General features: G+C 45.2%; 1 protein-coding gene across 7 annotated transcripts in view; it reads left to right on the top strand.

Moving 5' to 3' along the window:
* The window catches only part of ILDR2 (immunoglobulin like domain containing receptor 2), a 40,224-nt gene that overhangs the window by 13,116 nt on the left and 7,791 nt on the right, over positions 1–19,317 (top strand). For 2 of the 7 annotated variants that reach the window (XM_021547925.4, XM_085590097.1), the window contains exons 4-7: positions 8,211–8,267; positions 12,586–12,732; positions 13,486–13,662; positions 18,218–18,331. In XM_021547925.4, the coding sequence (XP_021403600.1) occupies positions 8,211–8,267; positions 12,586–12,732; positions 13,486–13,662; positions 18,218–18,331 (495 nt within the window). Of the gene's footprint in view, positions 1–8,210; positions 8,268–12,585; positions 12,733–13,485; positions 13,663–18,214; positions 18,332–19,317 lie in introns of all 7 variants that reach the window. The other 5 variants (XM_031505859.3, XM_085590090.1, XM_077781186.2 and 2 more) reach the window with 3 other exon arrangements.

Below are 19,317 nucleotides of genomic sequence, written 5' to 3'. Positions count from 1 at the left end.
CAATTTACATTGCTTATTTTGGGGTTGCTGCATGATTTCAGCATAAATTAGAATTTTGAATAGACCAGAGGTTCTACCCACTCATGTTATCCTTGGGGTGACAGAAAATTCAGAATGGAAAAGGAAATAGGAAAATATCCCTTCTAGCGGTTTCATATTTATGCCAGGATGAAAGGGCAGTTTAATACCATGTTGAAATCATGAAAGGACTGAGAAGCAAAAATGGTAGCTATCATACTAATAGCATCAATAAATTAATGGAAGTTTGTTTAGCTAAAAGTGCAGGGTCCTGCTTTTATACAGTGAATCATACCATGAAAAAATGATCAAAAGGCACTTTATCACGACTTACTGTAATTTGCCCAGGTTTTATATTTTGCTTTATTTCCTTTTTTTCTTAGGAAGGTGATCAGAGAGAAATTCAGTGACTTCTTAAATAGCCAGGGAGCCTGGGTCATGATGGGATTGCAGGTTGGGTTTTGTTACCTGGATGTGTCATGTTGACACACAGAGCTGCTGGCCAGCTCTGGAGAGCATCAGAGAATCCCATGTGCTGTCCACATGTCACGCTTATTTCAGAAAAGCATACAAGCATATATTTATATCCACTTGTGCTCAGCAAAGCTGATTGAATTTGTAAAGCATACCTGATGTTAGGCATGTGCTTATTATGTACTTTGCTGAAAAGACCATTCAGTTTCTTTTGCTTATTCAGGGACTTTAACTTTCTCTAAGGGAATCAGTGCAGTTGAGGGAAGAGAAGTGGTAACCTCTGTCTCAGAAACACAGCAGATTGGCTGGTGGTGAACCTCCTCTAGAGTAAGGAGAGAATTTAAAAACATACTATTACACATATATTATATTTTAAAAATATATTTGAGACCTTATTATTCTTTGCAACTGTCTGAAAGGAGGTTGTAGCAAGGTGGGGGCTCATCCTCAAGCTGTGTTGGGAGAGGTTCAGGCTGGACATCAGAAGGCACTTTTTTCACTTTTTCTGTGAATTTATTCACAGAAAGGTTAGTTAAACATTGGAATGGGGTGCCCAGGGAGGTGTTGAAGTCACTGTCTCTGAGGTGTTTAAGGAAAGACTGGATGTGGCACTCTGTTCCATGGTCTGGTGGTGTTTTGTCACAAGTTAGGCTCAATGAGCTCAGAGGTCTTTTTCAACCTAAAAGATTCTGTGATTCTCTGATATGCGTGCATTTTGATTGCATTTGGAGTCTTCCATCAGGATGTAGTGTGCTGGAAACTGTATGAACTCTGCCTCTGCTGCAGACTACTCCAGACTTAGCAATTCCACAGCAGCAATCAAGTGATACTCCCTGCACTCATGTGTTTTATTAGAAAACGAGAACCTTTGCTGACATTACAGCTGTGCTAATGAATCCCTTTGAAACTTTATACATTTTATTTTTTAAACTTTTTAATGTGATTGGATCTAACAGACTGAATCTCTAATTGAAGAAAGTCTACATTTCTGTCATAGTAGCTGGCAGCTAATGTCCTGCTTCTTGAAACACAGACAGTGCTATTAATCATATTGTTATTTGTAGCCCCTGTGTGTTGCTTTTTTATATGAGAATGTCAATGGGCTTCAGTAAAATAAGTCATTGCAGCCTTTCTGAAGGGAGCTGCATTTGTACCATGCAAGGATGCAGCATGCCTGGAGTAACCTTCAAACCAGAAGTATAGTGCAGTGTCAGTGTCATCCTGGCTTTGTGTCACCAGCTCACATCAGGAAACAGTCCAGCTTCATTGCATGCCTTGCATACAACCCAATAAGCTTCCCAAGAGCCAGAATTTACTAAGTGCAGGGACCTATAGAAGCTATCACACTGCTCCCTTCCCAAGCTGGAACAGCTACAGAGCAGTGCCTGTACATACAGTTCAGCACAGCTGGGCACCCTAGAACACATAGGTTGTGCAAGCTCGGTGATGTTTGCATTCTGAGATTTTCCATAGCTTTGACATGCTTCACAAAACAGTGGCTCCGTTCGCCAGGACCTGTTGAGTTTCTGGAAGAGGCCAGAAAGTACTCCACTAATGCCAGTTGTTGGTTTGATGCCTTGGTTAGTGATCTGTGCACTTTGCTAGACAGATATTGCCAGCTTTCTTTGCCATCCAATTCAGCAGATAATTTGATATAAACTGCATATCAGTGAAATATTATTTGATGGTTAATCACAGAATCATAGAATCATTAATGTTGGAGAAGACCTTCAAGATCACTGACTGTAGCAGTAAATGCCATGTCCAGTTGTTTCTTGAACACTTCCAGGGATGATGACTCCACCACTTTCCTGGGCAGCCCAGGGAGTCCATTCCAGTGCTTAACCACCCTTTCAGTGACAAAATTCTTCCTGATGTCCAACCTGAAGCTCTCCTGGCACAGCTTGAGGCCATTTCCTTTCATTCTGTCACTTCTTCCCTAAGAGCAGATATAGACCCAGCTTTCCACACCCTCCTTTCAGGCAGTCGTAGAGAGTGGTAAGGTCCCTGCTGAGCCTCCTTTTCTCCAGGTTAAATACCCTCAGTCACTCCTCATCAGACTTGTGCTCCAGACCCTTCCCCAGCTCCGTTCCCTTCTCTGCACTCACTGCAGCCCCTCAATGCCTTTCTCAGAGTGAGGGGCCCAAACACGAACACAGGGCTTGAGGGGCCACACCAACGCTGAGTACAGGAGGACAATCACTGCCCTGCTCCTGCTGGCCTCACTATCCCTGATCCAAACCAGGATGCCATTGGCCTCCTTGCCCACCTGGGCACACTCTGGCTGATGTTCAGCTGGTGTTGACCAGCACCCCAGGTCCTCTTTCATTGCACAGTTTTTCAGCCACTCTTCCCCAGCCTGTGGCACTTGCAGCTCCTCCAGGAAAATTCTGTGGGAGATACTCCCAAAGGCTTTATTAGGTCCAGGAAGACACATCCACAGTCTTTCTTTCATCATCTGGGTGGGTCACCTGGTCATAAAAGGAGGTCAGTTGGTCAAACAGGACTTGCCTTTCCTAAACCCAAGATCCTTCTAATCCTCTGGTTGTTCTCTATGTCCTGTGTGGTCACACTCAAGATCATCTATTCTGTAACCTTCCTGAGCACCAAGGTCAGTCTGACAGACCTGAAATTCCCCAAGTAAGAAGCTGAAGCTTCTCCCATTGTTATGTTTTCAATAACAACAATTAGTACTTGAGGTTTGTGTTGATTTCTAGAGACAATTGGCAACTAACATTGGTAAACTGACATCTTCTGCAGTTTATATAATCAGCCAGTATCCATTTAGCCTAAACACAAAATTTAAAAAGTCTCACACCCATAGTAATAGTAGTAAAGAATGTAAAGAATGTAGATACATATACACACAGCATATTGTACAGTAATTAATGTACTAATAGAGACATGTGTTGACTTTCAGTGAGGATAAATCTCCACTGGGACACGTGTGTATGGTATGCAATGCTAATAAGGCAGTTCTTACTCAGCAAAGTGACTCAATAGCTGGTATAAATATAGCCAGGTTTGGAGTCTCTTCTATGCCAGGAGAGACTGTATAATAAAATTTGACATGATTTTGGAGATTGAAAAGTTCTTGGCAGAATTTTCCCTTGTATGATGTTGGTTTTAGGATTTTGCTCTGCTTTGCTGAAAAGCTGCCAGTAGCATCTGAGCCAGTGCTCGGTCACAGGAGTTGGCAGAGTTGCGCTGGTGGCCTTGTGTTGGGGATGTGTTGGCCCACATCTCCGCTGGGAAAATGTCTGTGAGCAGCTCCACAGAGAGGGCTCAGCGACCTTGAGCTGTGACCAAAGGTGGGTAGTGCCAGCAGGCGAAGGAAGAGCTTGCAAACTTCCTCTTAAAAATCCTGAAAAAGTGTTGATGCACTGCCCCAGACCACTGTGCTGCTGCTGTTGTAACCTGCTTCCAGTCCCCCTCATCCTAGCCCAGCCTACTCCTGGTTATTTATTTCACACCGATTAGAAGTGCTACTTGTTGCCAAGGTTTTTTACCCCTGTTTTCCTCCTTATTTGCCAGCGACAGCCACACGCTGGCTGCTCACAAAGGCGACTGGTGTGATTAAAAGAGCGCGGTTACTAAGGTAGCCATGGCAACAGCCTCCTTGGAGGTCTTTGTTGCCTGCTAAAACTTTGATCTCCAAAAGGGGCTGCTGCTGTTTCTCCATCCAATTGAAGAGAAGGATGGGAAGAAAGGATAAAGTTTACTCCAAGCAGAGGGAGCACAGAGGAACGCTTTGCAGAGCCATGCTCCCCCAATAAATCTCACAGCAGCTGCCTTGGAAAAGTGTCTGATTTACAAGGGCTGCACTTCCTCTCCTGTGCTTTCCACCCTCTCCTCAGGCCAGTGCCCCTTGCCAGGGGCCTCTTGCTGTGGCATGGCTTGGCAAAGTTTTCCACCACTGAGAAGGAAATAATTCCCTCTCTAGTTGCTGTGTCCTGTGATCCCACTGCAGCAGGTTGGGCTGTGGAAGCAGCCTTCAAACAGGAAAACAGTTCAGCAGTTACTGCCATAGTTACCCAATATTTATCACATTTATGCGACTGCCAGTATTTGCCATGTTCCTGTATTTACCCAATTGCCATGTTTCTGACTGCACCTGCGCCTACTTTATTCATGCCATCAGTTCTTTTCAGCTGCACCACTTACCCTAATTATTTTTGTGTCTCTTCTCTGCAGACTCTCTGCTAATTGTGTGCTTGACTCCAGGTCTTCCCTGCTCCGCTGCTATTTGCTCACTGCTCTGTCGCCTGCCTGCCTCCTGTGTATTAACTCCTGTCCTCGCTGGCCTCTGCTGTGTGTCTGCACCTCTTGGAGCTGCTCTGCATCCCCTCAGCTTTTCCTCTCCCATTCCTCCTCCTGTGCTCTGCCAGTGCAGATGGGGTGCTTGCAAGCTCCGTTGCATTTCAAGGCTGGCTGGGGCCTGGGGCGTGTGAGGTGCCTGGTGGCCACTGTGGGCAGGTAAAACCCTTCAGCAGCGTGGTGGGGATAGCGATGGCACATGTCCCAGATCCTTGCAGAATGAGGACAAGCTCCTAGCTCTGACACAGTCACCCGGGACGACCCTGGAAAATGGGGCCATTGTCTATTCCCTCCGTCCCCTTGGTGGTGGGAGCTTGCACAGAGGACACAAAGCTCTTGTGGGTGGGGGCACAGATCTGTGACTCAGCAGTGGTGCCCATCTATGACCTGGAGTGCCTGCAGCCCTTTCCCAGGTGGGCAGAGCTGCTGTGCAGAGGTGGTCTGGCCAGATGGTCTCTTGGCAGGATAATTTATTGAATTGTTTTTTCCCCACCAATTTCTATTTAGCCCCAGCATCCACTTTAAAACTTCCTTGAAAGAAATGAGAGAGAAGGGGGTGAGTTTAAAGCCCATGGAAGGAACATCCTAGGCATGGAGAGATGGGTGGATACTGGCCATGGGTGCTCTGACTGCCTCCTGCCTGCTCTTACTGCCATGGGTCTGAAAGGACACCCTGCTCTCTGTTTTGAGCAGTGTGTGACCCACCAGGGCACTGCCCTGGGATCCCCTTTGTGGCCACCACCGGGCTCTGAGCTGTGCCCATGTGTGGGTCAGGCTTGCAGAGGGCAGGAGGTGATAGCCAGTGGCAGTGCTGCCCCCCTGAGCTGCCCTCAGTGCCCGCTGGCTGGCAGGACAGGGGGATTTTTGCTCCACTTGTTGCTGGCAGCAGCAGCAGAGGGGAGAAAGTCACCCTCAATGAGGGACAGTGGTGGGAGCCTCCCGTTGCTGGGGCAACCATGGGCAGCCTCAGCCTGTTGTATTCCCTGAAGGAATGGTGTGGGGAAGGGTTAATCAGGGGATTTATCCAGCCCGGGGCTGGGAGGGGCTGAGCTGTGGAAAGCTGCTGGGGGGATGGCATCCAGGGTGGGCATTGTGCTTGCTGGCTGCCACCTGGGCTGGGCATGGCAGGCAGAGTTCAGGCTGAGCTGTGGTGGGGTTTGCTGCTGCCTTGGGTTTTTCCAGGCTTTGTGCATCCCTGCTGGGGGCTCGGGCCCCCAGGGCTGTGTGAGTCCCCTTGGCAAGGCAGGGATGCAAATTCCTCAGGCAAATACTTTTGACAAGCCAAGTGAGGCTGCACAAGCAGGGAAAATGGCTGCTCAAGCAGGGAAACTGGCTGCTCATGGGTAGCACAGAGGAGCTGCTTTGGTTGTCTTTGTTTTTACCAAGTTCTCAGGCACTGTTATATTAAGGGATGCTTTTTCCTTTTGGACATGTGATTCCTTTTGGAGATCAGAAGGTACCCAGCACTAGCAGGGTTCAAAGCTCTCCAGGTAGGTTCAAAATAAAGCAGGCACCCATTTGTCAACGACTGTTTGAAAAGGAGTTTCTGCTGTTTAATGGTGTCATTTTTTTGCCTTTTTTACCCCAAATAGAAGCCCTAAATTAGCTATGTACCTCCAGCAATTTGTCCAGTGGCATCTGCTGTCACACTAGGGCTGCATGTGAGCTTGTGCAGAGGAAATAACACATAGGAGATGAGCTACATGCTCATGTCTGCCCATATCCTGCATGCATGTGGTTCATGTGGGTGCTGTTCACATATGCACAACAGGCCTGCAAAAGAATTGCATATTTTTTAATCAAAATAAGGGATATACTTAATATGCACGTGGAACATAACACTCTAGTCGTGAGCTTCTTGGACACTTCATCCTTCCAGGAAATGGACTGCAAAGGATGTCATGAAACTCTTTGTAAGTGTAGATGAAAATGTCGCAGCAAACTGGTGGCAAGAGTCCTCCCTCAAAGTGGTAAATGGGGAGCATTTATGTGAAGCATTACCATGTTATCTTTTGCTAAGGATTTTGGACCACTTCATCAGGATGGGCGTTCCTGTGAGTACTAGTCAGCTCTGATGAGTTGCAAGTGGCTGCAAAGCACTGCCTGTAGTCATGCTATACTCATTATGGCTCCAGCAGGCTTCCTTGTGGATTTTTGATCTCTACAGAGTCTCTGCTGAAGCACTGAGAAAAAATGGATGGCGGGAGTTTGATTGTAATAACCTTCAAGGACAGACTAGATGCCGAGGAACTTGGGATCCAGTCCATCACTGTGTCTGAGTGCTGCGTAGTGCAGGACCTGGAGGGCATGTGGGGAGGTTAAAGGTAGCTTTCTACCACTTTTGCATTGGCTTACCCTTAGCTGCTCCTATTGTAATGCTAATGCCCACAATGTGTGTCTCTCTTCAGAGTGCAGCTCTCCTATCATATGCATGTCTTTAAGAATCCCAGCATGATCCTGGGGCTCTATGGGAGAGTTCATAGCACAGATGCTCTTAGGGCTGTTCTGCCAATGCACAGGTGTGTGTAAATTACAGCTGAGCACTGTGCAGGATGTTGGCTGTGTGCTGGAAAAATCCCAGACGTTCTGTGCCAAAACAAACAGGCACCAAGCTGCCCTTGGGCTTGGAGTTTGTTTGTTTGTATTTGGTTGTAAGTTTTAAATTTGAAGTGGACTTGTCTCTTTTTTTTTTCTTTTTTTTTTTTGTTTCTTTCCTTTTTCTTTTGCAAAGTGATCACACAAATTTCTGCACAAATCCTTCCCTGGCTGGTTTACTTCCATTGGGTGTTGGCCTTTGTCACACAGTCTCACCAAGATGCTTGTGCATCTCCAAATAATTAGCACATATGCACAGCATTCCTTCAAAGCTCCTTTCTGGAGCTGTCAGTGCACTCACAGAGCCCCACATGGAGAGCAGCATCCACGGGTTTTGGAAGCACGTGGCTGATTTATCAATAGCCTTGGGTTAAAGATGTTTCATATCCGTAGAAACGATATCAGTACATTTCAAAAATAAACTGTGTCCTTTTGTTTAAGGGCTGTTGTGCATTTCCAGGAGCTTTTGCATGTGTAGAGCATAACTCCAGGAAGATGTTACCATGTAACCATGCTAAAGGGACTCCTTTTTCTTGTCATTTTGTGCCTAGATTGAAGAAGCTCTGTTCCAGATTCTTTCTCCCCAGCTCTGCTGATAAAGATAAAATACAAGGACACAGAAATGGCAGAAGTGCAGAGGCAGACACCAGGCATCGAGCAGGATGACATCTGTGGTTGATAGGAATTCACATAACGCAGAGTGCAAGTGGGCTGATGAGGAAGGGAACTGGAGGCTAAGGCAGGGGCTGGGGAGTGTGTTTTTCTTGCAGTAACCTCTCTCCTTCTCCTCCTTCTGTCTTTTCTAGGCAGGACAGGGCTGCTTGCTGATCTCTTGCCCAGTTTTGCTGTGGAGATTATGCCAGGTATTCAGTCATTTCACCCTTAATCATCTCTTCCTCTGTCATCTTGTCTGTTTATCCTTCTGCAGCATCTTTATGTGGTGTATGTTTCACTTCATGTGTGTTTTATCTGGGGATTTAAAGAGAAAAACCTATCACTTACTAGGAAAGTGCTGGGTTTGGACCCGAGAGAGCTGATGCTGGGCTATGCTTGGAGCCAGCACAGAGAGATGATTGATATCATGCCAGGATCAGTGTGAGAGCAGAAATGCCAAAGCTGTTCTGGGGACGTTTTCTATCAAGCTCTCTGCTCTCCCCCTGCTAGCACAGAGGAAAGTGTGCTTCAGCCTGGGAGACCCCACAGCCCTGTGTGTCTCTGTGCAGTCACTCAGCTCCCCAGACCTGGCCTGTGCTACTGCTCCACCATCACCACAGATGGTAGCACAGGAGTTGCTGGGAATAGAGCAATGCTAGCACCCCATCAGTGGCACAGCCCCTCTTGTGCTGCATGGCCAGGCCATGTTCTGTAACACCAGGTGGCTGGGCCTGACGTGAGAGCTCCGTGCCCATGAGAAATCCCTTGCTAGCCAAAACTAGTGAGAGCCACCAGTTCTGGCACTCTTTGTAGAGGAGACAGAGGCTGTGCAACAGATTGTTCTTGAAAGGGAAAAGCTGTGAGAATATTTAGCCGTCGAGTCATCTGATCATTCCCTGGTGGTACCCGAGGAACATTTATTTCACACGTTTGTGCAAAAATGCAACTCCACATAAATGTGTGAAGCTATTTTTGAGCCTGTCCCAGAGATGCAAATGGAGAGAAGGCAGACACTCGCCCTCCTCCAGTGTAACCCAAAGCTCCTTAGGATTCCTGCATGGCAGAAGAGGGATTGGTCTTTTTAGCATAGATAGATAACAGTTGATTCTCTATTGCCTAACACTTTTCTTCCCATTATTTAGAATTTTATTGAATGAGTATAAAATTGTGGTGTGTAGGCCAGATATCTTTCTGGTACCCTCACTGCAGAGGTGGACAAGAAGAAAGTGTAAGATGCAGCAGCAAACCACATTTCACACCACAGCTGTTGGTTTTTGCCTGTTACCTGAGTAAAGGAAAGCAGATACTTTTGTGAGCACAAACCAGTTGTTTCCAGACAGCAAAGACACAGAGCATGTCAGCTTGGTAGTCATTTGAATCCCAGCATTACACAGTTATATTGGAAACTGGTTGAAACCCAGTTTTGTTTTGTTTTAAAGGAAGAGCCAGCAGGCTCTTTTTGGTGTTTTTTTAACCCCATCAGAAAAGGAAATTGTCTATCTTCCTGTGAAGTAAAATCTTGACTCACAGGTCCCTATGGCTGGGACACTGATTTTAAACATCCACTTTATATGCTGAGTGAGTATCCTGCAATGTGCAATGTACACTAATCTGACCCCTTTTGTACTCCTAGGATATTTTCAGGGAGACCACAGATAGACTTCTAATGGACTTGCTGTCTGTTTATTCCTCTACCAGGCTTTTATCCTTTATGGAGCGGTTGTGAACTATTCACTAACTCTGGAGATCTGACATCTAAGTTTCACTGGATAGCTGTGGCTGGCCTCTTGTGTCAAGCAGTACAGCTTCACCTCCTTCTCTGTGTCCATGATGGTTGCAGAAAACAAGATGAGAACACAATAAAGAAAAAGCCACTAAGATGTTGCTTAGATTGGCATAGATTAGGAAGTACAGGACTGGAAAGGATAGTCTGGCTCTCTATCTTGCATTCTCTCCACACCACCATGTAATTTCATCTTTCTGTAAGCATAGCAAGCTTAGGAGTGACCTAAGGTTTGGTTTTTCTCTTTCCCATTGGCTCACCGTCTCTGATGGGCTTCTTTTAGCTTCTCTCTACATCACTGATCATCTATTTCTGTCCATTTATGTAAGATCTTTAAAACTATAATACCTGCTTTTTCTCCTGCATTTATCCTCCTACCATATTTACAGGCAGGAGCTACATCTTCTCTGAGCCTTCTGTTTAATAGAGTAACTCAGAGGCTTCAGCTCCCCTGCTGCCAGGCAGGCTTCAGAGTCCCTTCATCCCTCAAATAAATCTCTGCTTTCCATTGGCTCTGGCCTAAATTCATCTTTTTTGCTGCAAAGATGACCAGAGCTATATAACATCAGAAACTTCAGACGAAGTCAAGTACAGAGAAGACCTTGTGTGATGGCATTGATATTTTCTTAATATTGCTGGAAATTCTTCCCTTATTGGGCCTAGGATTACATTTGCCATTTTTGGTGGCTGTATTGCATGAGGGGTGACAGTAATGCTATGTATACTGGATAATTTCTTTTGTTTTTTAGTTCCTCTGAACCAGCAAAGTCCTGTTCAGAATAGAAATTGTCCTTATCTTTGAACCTGTGACACTGAAAGTATTGCTGCATACTTTGAAATTCAGGATAATACTGCATTTCACGTTTTCTATTTTAGACACAAGGACTACTGGCCCTTTGTATAACACATCCCAGCCTCCAGTGACAATGCATCCCTACTGCTTACTGTCATGATATTTTAGCACATTCTCATTTTCTATGTCAAGGTAATTTGAAAATATTAAGCAAAACAGCTGCTAAAAGCAGAACTTTATGGACTGGGTCAGTAATCTCTCAGCTCTTGCTTTCCCATTCATGAATGCTTCCCTTCTGCCCATTCCTTACTTGTCAGCTGAGTTTTTCTCAGCATATTGTAAGTTCAAGCCCAAAATATTATTCCAGAGAAACCAAAATTAAATGCAAATTTAAATGAAATGCATGTGTGTCAGCCAAAAAATAAATAAAGGATTAAAAAAAATTCACACTTCTGAAGTGTTGATTTGTAGATGCCAGGTCTTTGACTGACATTTTTCAAAGGAAATTTTAAATTCTAGATTTAAAATGGCATTTTTTTAAAAAGGGGAGTTGTTTGTAAAAGAGTTAAGGAAAACTCCAGCAAAGTAAAGAATCATACTTTTGTTCGAACAGAACACTGTGGATGGATCAATAATGACATTTCTTAATTTTGCATTGTATTAAGAACTAGGAAAAATTCTATTTTGAATGGTCCAAGTGAAACATTTTTCCTTGACATTTTAGCTTAGCAACACAGGTGAGGAGTGCACTGTTTTTTCCAGTGTGATTCTTCATGCATATTGCAATCCTTTTATCAATACTTCTTCATCTCAATACTGTACCAGGAGACTCTTTAGTCACTGCTGGACTTCTGCTTGGAAATTGTGGTCTGCTGCTTTTTTTCCCTCTGAAGTGGGGATAAACCCTTTCCCACTGCAGCCTCACCATGCCTTTATTTGCTTTTTGTCATTTTTCCGAGGTGGTTGAATAACCACCTGTGTATACCTGAAGTCTTTTCCCCACCAGCAGTCTTGCTTTGAGATAGGTTGGTGCATTTCTCTGACTTAAAACCAACTCCAGGCCTCCTGTATGCTCAGAGTCTTGTAATTTCTTGGTCCAGATCTGTTCACTGATCATTCCCTTAGTCTGTGGAACTCCTGTGTAGCAGTAGGTGCTGCCCTGGCACAGACTGAGCCCTGCTCCCACCACATTTTCCAGCAGCAGCGTTCGAGAAACCTTTTCTCCCTCTCCTTCCCCTTTAAGCCGCATCCTGGCTTTTGTGAGCCAGCTCTTGAGTGCTTTCACTTGTAGGGTGTTTTTCAGCTGCTCCCTTTTGGGGCCTGGCACACATCAATCTGAGGCTTCAATGAGGGAGGAAAAAAGTGGTTGTTAGGTTTCCTGGCTGGCTGTGGTGCCTGAATAGGATGCTCGTTCGGCACATTCAAAAGAATAATTGCGCGCGTAGGCCTCGCTGCGAAGGGGCAGGCCTGGCTCGTTTACTGGGCTATTTATAGCCTGCTTTTCACCATCGTTTGTCCCATTAAATCCAGAATGTGGGTAGGGAACAAACACATAAGCAGGGCATGAACATGGCCAAGAAGAATGAGTCTTTGATGAGGTCCAAAGGCTAATGGAGCACGTCCTGCGGCATTGGCGCAGGTCTGCTGTGGGGTGAAGGGTTTCTGGCTGGGGAGCCAGGGCTCCTGCCTCTGCTGCGCATCTCCCAGCTAGCCAGAGATGCTGCTGGAAGGGACCACATTTTGGTAGCTTACTTCTCACTGTCATGTGCCATTTCTGCTTTGACAAGAGGAGGAATAGACCTAGTCCTAGACCCACAAGGAGTCCGTCAACTTCTGTTATTCACCTGTGTGTTTTGTCCCCATGCTCTCCACTGGGGGGATGTTGCTGACGTTCTCTTCCACAGCAATGTGCAGTCCTGTAAATATCTCCCTTTCTCCCCTTGTTTTCCAGAGTGGGTCTTTGTGGGCCTGGTGATCCTGGGGGCGTTCCTGTTCTTCCTCCTGGTGGGGATCTGCTGGTGCCAGTGCTGCCCACACAGCTGCTGCTGTTACGTCCGCTGCCCCTGCTGTCCCGAGTCCTGCTGCTGTCCCCGGGCGCGTGAGTGACCCTGTCCAAACCTGGTGCAAATCTGCCCTGCTACTTCTGCTCCCTGGCAGAACAGGAGGAGAATCTGCTAATATTGTTTCCTTTGCCCTGAGCACTTTGCTTGGCTAAAGAACTGGTTCTTAGGGAGTGAAGCATCTGACCTATTACTCAATGGTTGAATGCTCAAAGTTAATTACAAATGTAATTCCCCAAGCCCTCCCTGCCTTGGCAGCTGTGCCTGCTTTTCCGAAGTGTCATGCTCCCATTCCAAAGTTGTTGTTGTTGTGTCAGTGAATGTTTCGGGTCAGAGCTAAGAGCATCCTGGGAAGTTTCTTCCTGGCAATGCAAATCAGCTGTCCTCTACAACAGTGCAAAATCCTTGCAACACAGTAAGGTTCCTGGTCAGGCTCAGTTAGACCTGTCAAGCTCCATGCGCCTCATCCTGTTGTTTGAGTCATCGGTTATTTTTAAAGCTGAACTGCCACTAAATCATGGCAGCAGTAATGCTGGCTATAACACCCTGAGTGTCTTTCTGGGCATCTCGCAGTGCCATTATTATTATATGCCCTATTATTATATGCAGTGCATATTTTAAACTCCCCTCAGTACCCTTTGAGGCTTAGAGAAATTCAGATTGGTCCTTGTTAATTTATTTGTCTGATTGTCTCCTGTGGGGCTGGTGGTGCAGGTTTTGTCCATGTGTACAGTGGGTCTGTGGGGGGAGGCTGGTGTGTGATGGTGACTCTTGTTCTTTTTCTTTTTCAGTGTATATAGCTGGCAAAGCAGCAAAAGCTGGATACCCTCCTGCAGTCTCTGCCATGCCAGGTCCATACTACATCCCCAGTGTTCCTGTAGCTGGTGTCCCGTCTCCTGCTGTGCTGATGGATAAGTCACACCCCCCTCCCTTAGCCCCAAGTGAGGCCAGCGGAGGAAGCCAAAATGGTAATTTGCAGTGCTAGGCACAACATTCAATCCTCTTACTGGGAATAGGGCTGGGAAGGGGAGGAACGATTCACTGATTGAGTGGTGTGAAGATCAGAAACACAGGGAAACTGCATTTTAATCCTGTCTTTGACAAGGACATTTGCATTAGGGCCATGTAGTCTAACTTTTCTAGGGCCACCAACATAGAGTCAGTTTGTGGGTGCCTAATTAGGTCAGCAGGGAATGGGAGGCCAAGTTCCTGTACAGGACCCCTCTCATTACTGCTGCAGATGTTTGCTCGCAGAGGACAAAAGGATGAAGATGATTTCAGGAGAGCAGATGCAGGAGTCATTTTCCCCTTAGAGCTGATGCCTCACAAGCTGCTTTCTCTTTGTAAACTGTCCTTCCAGCCCTCTGTAGGGCACTGCTTGGACTCTGGCAGCAGTTTTTGCTGCAGCATGTTTTACTGTCCCCGTGGCATTTTGGGCAAAGTAACCTATTCCCTTGGTATTTCTGCCTAAGATCTTTTGGGGCTGGACCCTGTTCTCTACTTTTACAGAAGTCAGTAGGTCACTTTTTTTGTTCAGCCTTTGCAATTGTGAAATGTGAGTGATGAAAGGCTTCTGACTAGAAAGGAATTGTGTCAGACCTAGAGCCTCAGTGTGATGCCTCTTGTCTCAGGGAGGGTCACTTTGCTGCTGCAAAGGAAGCTGCCATCAAGGAGAAGAGAGGGCAGCTATTTAGCCACATGTATTTCAGGATCAGAGTAGCTATCTAAAGTCAAATATTCTGCAGCAGAAATTACTCTCACCAATGTAGAGTCATCACTGACCCAGCTACATGTCTGATTTCAAAGCACCACACTAAGTATCAGTTGTTAAATTAACTCATGACAGTGTGTTGATAAAATGTATCTGAAAAGACAGGATTAAGTTGCATAATTAATTAAGCTTCTGGAACAACCCTACACATGTTCTGCTGCTCCAGTCAGTCTACCAACCTTTCTGGAACTACAAAAAGTATTTTCTTTCAACAATCATACTTTTTTTTTTTTTGGTCACTGAGATCAAAACAGAGCTATGGAATAGAGTGATTTGAAATAAATCACTGATCCAATGCAGAATGTATCCAATTCAAAAACCTTTGTCAGAAAATGATGAATGACACCCCAGTGCTTCAATTTTTTTCTCCTGTGAAAAATGTCACTGCACATAGAGTGTGGTGTTGGTTGTGGGAACTCCAGGGATTTTTTAAGAGTCAGATCACAGCTCCCAGTCTTGTCTCTGCTAGCAGAGCACAAATTCAGAACAAAAAACAGAGGATATGTTTGGTAGCCAAATGGAATGGCTCTTAGGATCCCATGATCCTTACACAGAAGGATGCATTTAATATATAGTACAGCCAAATCAGGTTTCTGGACTCAATCCCTCACCTCAGGACTTGACAGGAAATAGTGTATATGGCAAATAAAAACATTATCACCGAGCTTTAACCTTTGTGGCAAGGCAACAGAGGTTCTTAAGCTTTTTTAAAAATTAATCTTTTTTGGCAATAATATGGACAAACCCGTAGTCTGGATCATGGACCTGTTCAAGGTGTTATGAATGAAAAAAAAATCTCCCAAAACATTTAGCTGTCTTACTTAGAAGAGTGTTGACAACACATAAGTTAGGATTTATGCTCTATTTTAAATGCAGTGGTTACTTAGAGGCTCTTGCATAGATCCTTTAAATTCTGCACACAAGGAACCTTTTGGTCTTAGATCTTTAACATGAAAAGGGTATAAGGATGAGACATCATTTACTTCCTAAACATACTTGTCTGGAAAAAAAGAGTAGTGCTGCCCTTTCTGGGGAGGGAAGACAGCTTACAGTTTTGGCTGAGTTGTTTCCACCCACAGAAGAATAAAAATAGTGTCCAGTTAAATACAAATTAAGCATTAGAATTTTATGAACTGTTCAAGAGAAGAAAATATGGAAGAATGTTCCATTCCCTTTGACTTCAGTGAGTGGTTCTGGACATGTGGTCAACATCTCTGCATCTTTATTTCTCTATAATCAAAATGGACTTAAAATGATTCAGATCTGATTAAAGGATTATGGCAATTTACAGATGAAGAGTGTGAGGAAGAAACAATAATATTTTTGGTTCTCAGCTGAAGGAATAATGAAGAAATATAATAAATTGGACATTTAGTACCATTATGAGAAGTATCTGATAAACAAACATAGAGACAAAACTGCTTTCTCTGTAGTGGCAAATACTTTTTATGAGCTGTTCACAATATTTTTTTCAGATTTAAATACAAAATTAATTTCTAGATGCTTGCAGAATTAACCAAAAATTAATTTGCCTTTTGATACACAGCTGTAATAGCAAGTTTAGTATGATGCTAGCATGAAGCCTAGCTAATTCTCCATCAGTTCCAGGAGCTATAGAGGTTGCCCAATAGATGTTTGGCACAGCCTCAGTGTGAGCAGTGGCTCTGGGGAAACAGAGTCTGGGAGCTGCCTGTTCAAGTTCCCCAAAGGTTATGAGAAGGTCAGAGTGATTTACTAGCCTGTATATAAATGAGGTGGCAGCTTAGCTGAGCTCCTAGTCCACAAATTAGAAGAAAGAATAGCGAGAGGCCTCTTTCCTGGCACAGAACCAGACAGAAGTGAGGTGCCAGGCATGATGGTGAAGTAGAGAACTGCCCTTGCTGCTCATGCAGTGCAGCCAGAGCTGTCACTTCTGAGGGCAGTCAGTCCAGCCTCACTTGAGGAGACCTGCTGTGCTTCCACTTTGGGAGGCAGAGGCAGGATTCCTTGTGTTCTGTAAACCACTGTCTGCATTTCCAGCCACTGTGCTCTCACTCACTCATCAGGGATAATAAAGCACACACTGTTGTCAGCTGAGCTGTCTGGAGGCATGTTAAAAGAAGGACCCTGATAGACCTCTACTATATTTTTACATCCTATACCATTCCCAAGTGCAGACACACAAGGTAATATCTCAAGATATTTTACAGGTGAGCAGTCCAAACTCACAGTAAAGCACTTTGCTTCTGAATTCTACCCATGGCACGGCCATTCCTGAAGCACAGCATGGTTATTTCCTAGTGCACAGAGACACATGCACAGCAGTTTGGGACAGGAGGTGCCTAAGAATACCTCTGCCAAGTCCTTGCTCAGCCCACACAGCACATACTATGCGACGTACTACCAAACCCATATGTTAATAGCTCGATGTGTTGCGGTGGTGAGGGATAAAACAGAAGGAACAGGTTGGCTCAGAACCACTGTCCAAGTGTTCAAATTGTTCCCCAGCAAGAGCATTCATGCAACACTGCAGTATTCCTGCAAGGGAACCTATTAACCCCATGCAAGGCAGGCAGGTTCCATTTTGTAGTGCTAAGTGAATTGTCCTTACAATGGTTCTCTAATAAGGCTGAATTTGAGGGTTGTAGTCTTCTCTGGTACCTAGACCTGAATTTCTGTCAATCCTGAAATAGCTCTAGGCTGATACCCTTGTTAAATAATCTGCTATGGAAACCTTATTTTCTTCAAAGAAGGAGTGGAAGGGTAGAGTTCTCTGCTTGCTGATTATAGCTCTGCCTTAAGGTAGTCAGGCTGTTTGTAGCTGTTGTTAGTGGGTAAAGTGTGCATGGAGCTAACCTGCCAGAGTTAAATCTGCTTTGGCTCCGGCTGTGTAGGGCCTTCTTTTTTACACACGGGCACGCAAACAAGTCAAAAAAGCTGTCCAGACTTCCCAGAAGTCAAGCATTTAATGTATGTCTAAGATATATACCTTTTCTGTAAAGTAAAGCTTGTAAAAAATTCCAGAGCAGGCAGTTTCACAGCTACCAGTGACCTGGTTGGCCTCATCCCTGGAGTCAGTAAAAATCTCAAAGCAGCGTGGTGTGCTTTGTGGGACTTTGTGTTTCCTTCTATATTCTCTGGAGCTTCTGCCACATGCTCTTCAACCTGTGTGAGGAGAATTCATGGGGGTGGGAGGGTGGAGTGGTCTTGCACAGTGACAGCTCCCAAATGCTCAGCCACATGCTTCTGCAGACTGAGAGCTTAGAGGAAGCCTGATCTTCTGGGAGTGCTTCTCCTGTACCATGACGAATCTTTTCAGTAGTGCTGAGGAAGGAGAAAAGAGTTCTGCTTTTTCTCTCTGCCGTCATCTATAGGAGTTGGAAGTTGGAATCGCTCTATGGCAATGAGGGGGTTGCTTTTGTTGTAGCTGGGCAAAGCGGGCCAGCTCCAGAGCGAGCCTGTCTCACAGGAGGGAGGGTGAGGTGCTGTGAGGATGTCCCACCATGCTCAGTGTCCATCACTGGCTGCACTGGGTTGTACAAATTGGGCATTTCCAAACCATTTTTGCTGTTCCTGAAAATGATGCAAGTTCTTACAACTTCACATCCCACACTGTAGATTAATTTCTTGTGAAGCAGCGACTGACTCAGTGTGTTTTGACGCAGCCTACCTGCCTGCAGACGTGAGCTCAGCTATAGAAGCAGTATTGTGGGAAAGGCTCCTTGTTTTTACATGGGTTTTCCTCTGATGTTTTCTTTTTCTCTCCCTAGCAGTGCGCAAAGGGTACAGGATCCAGACTGACAAGGACAGGGACTCCATGAAGGTGCTGTACTATGTCGAGAAAGAATTGGCTCAGTTTGACCCGGCTAGGAGGATGCGAGACCGATGTGAGAAACAAGCATGGTTTGATTTTTTTTTTTTCCACTGACCTAAGCAAGACTGGAAAATTCATAGTTAAATTTTCACTTGTTTGCCTCAGGGTCAGCCCCTAGGATATGATATCCAGGATAAGCTAATTGGGACATAAAAAGTCTTAGATTTTAGGTATCTACAGGTATGTTCCGATTTTAAAGGTCTGGTGCTTACCTAATCATTCTTAGAGCAAAGTGAGGGCTACTGAAAAGCTCATGAAAATTGTCCACTCATAATTAAACTTTGGGATCATCAGCATCTGAAAAAACAAGTCCCACTCATACCATCTGCAGCCTGTGGTGTGATAATAGCTGGGATATTGTTTTCACAATTTCTTAAGAGTGTGGTGTCTGTAAATTCCCAGCATGGCAAAATAGGAGAGGGATGATTTTATTGAAAGTGTCTTTTGTGGGCTGCAGTGACCACAGTGTGGCTTGAAGGAAGCATGAAGTTTGTTTGGAATGGCTGATGCCATGCAGAAGGAGCAGGGTGCTGAACAGGGACATGGTGCAAACTCAGAACTGAGCTTCTGTAAGGAACTTCACTGTCTTCCCATAGCCTCTTGTAAACTTTTATTTCCTTAAAGGCTGAGGCTGCACTTAATGTGTGTCAGAATACAAACCCAAGTGAGGATCTTTATACATTGGGAGGCAGAGGTGCAGAATGGAACAAGCTGTGTGGGGAGGGCTGGCAGTGCTGCTCCTTGTCCTGTGGCTGCTGTGTGCAGAGGACAGTGGCAGGCTGGGGGCTCAGTTCCTGTGGGCAGCACATGGAGCTAACCCATGTTAGGCACTGCTAGAGGCTCACTTAAACCAGACGTGTGGGATCCTGAAAATCATTGAAGGGAAGGGCTTTAAGGAATGACACTACATCAAAGCTCTGTACAGATTAGGCATAACGAACAAATTATATATACTTCTAAAACAGTCACTGCTGAGCACACTGTCTTCTCCACCCACAA

Source organism: Lonchura striata, chromosome 1, assembly GCF_050655825.1.
Source record: "Lonchura striata isolate lonStrDom1 chromosome 1, ASM5065582v1, whole genome shotgun sequence".
In the NCBI taxonomy this organism is placed as follows: Eukaryota; Metazoa; Chordata; class Aves; order Passeriformes; family Estrildidae; genus Lonchura; species Lonchura striata.
This window is presented reverse-complemented; position numbering and strand designations above follow the sequence as displayed.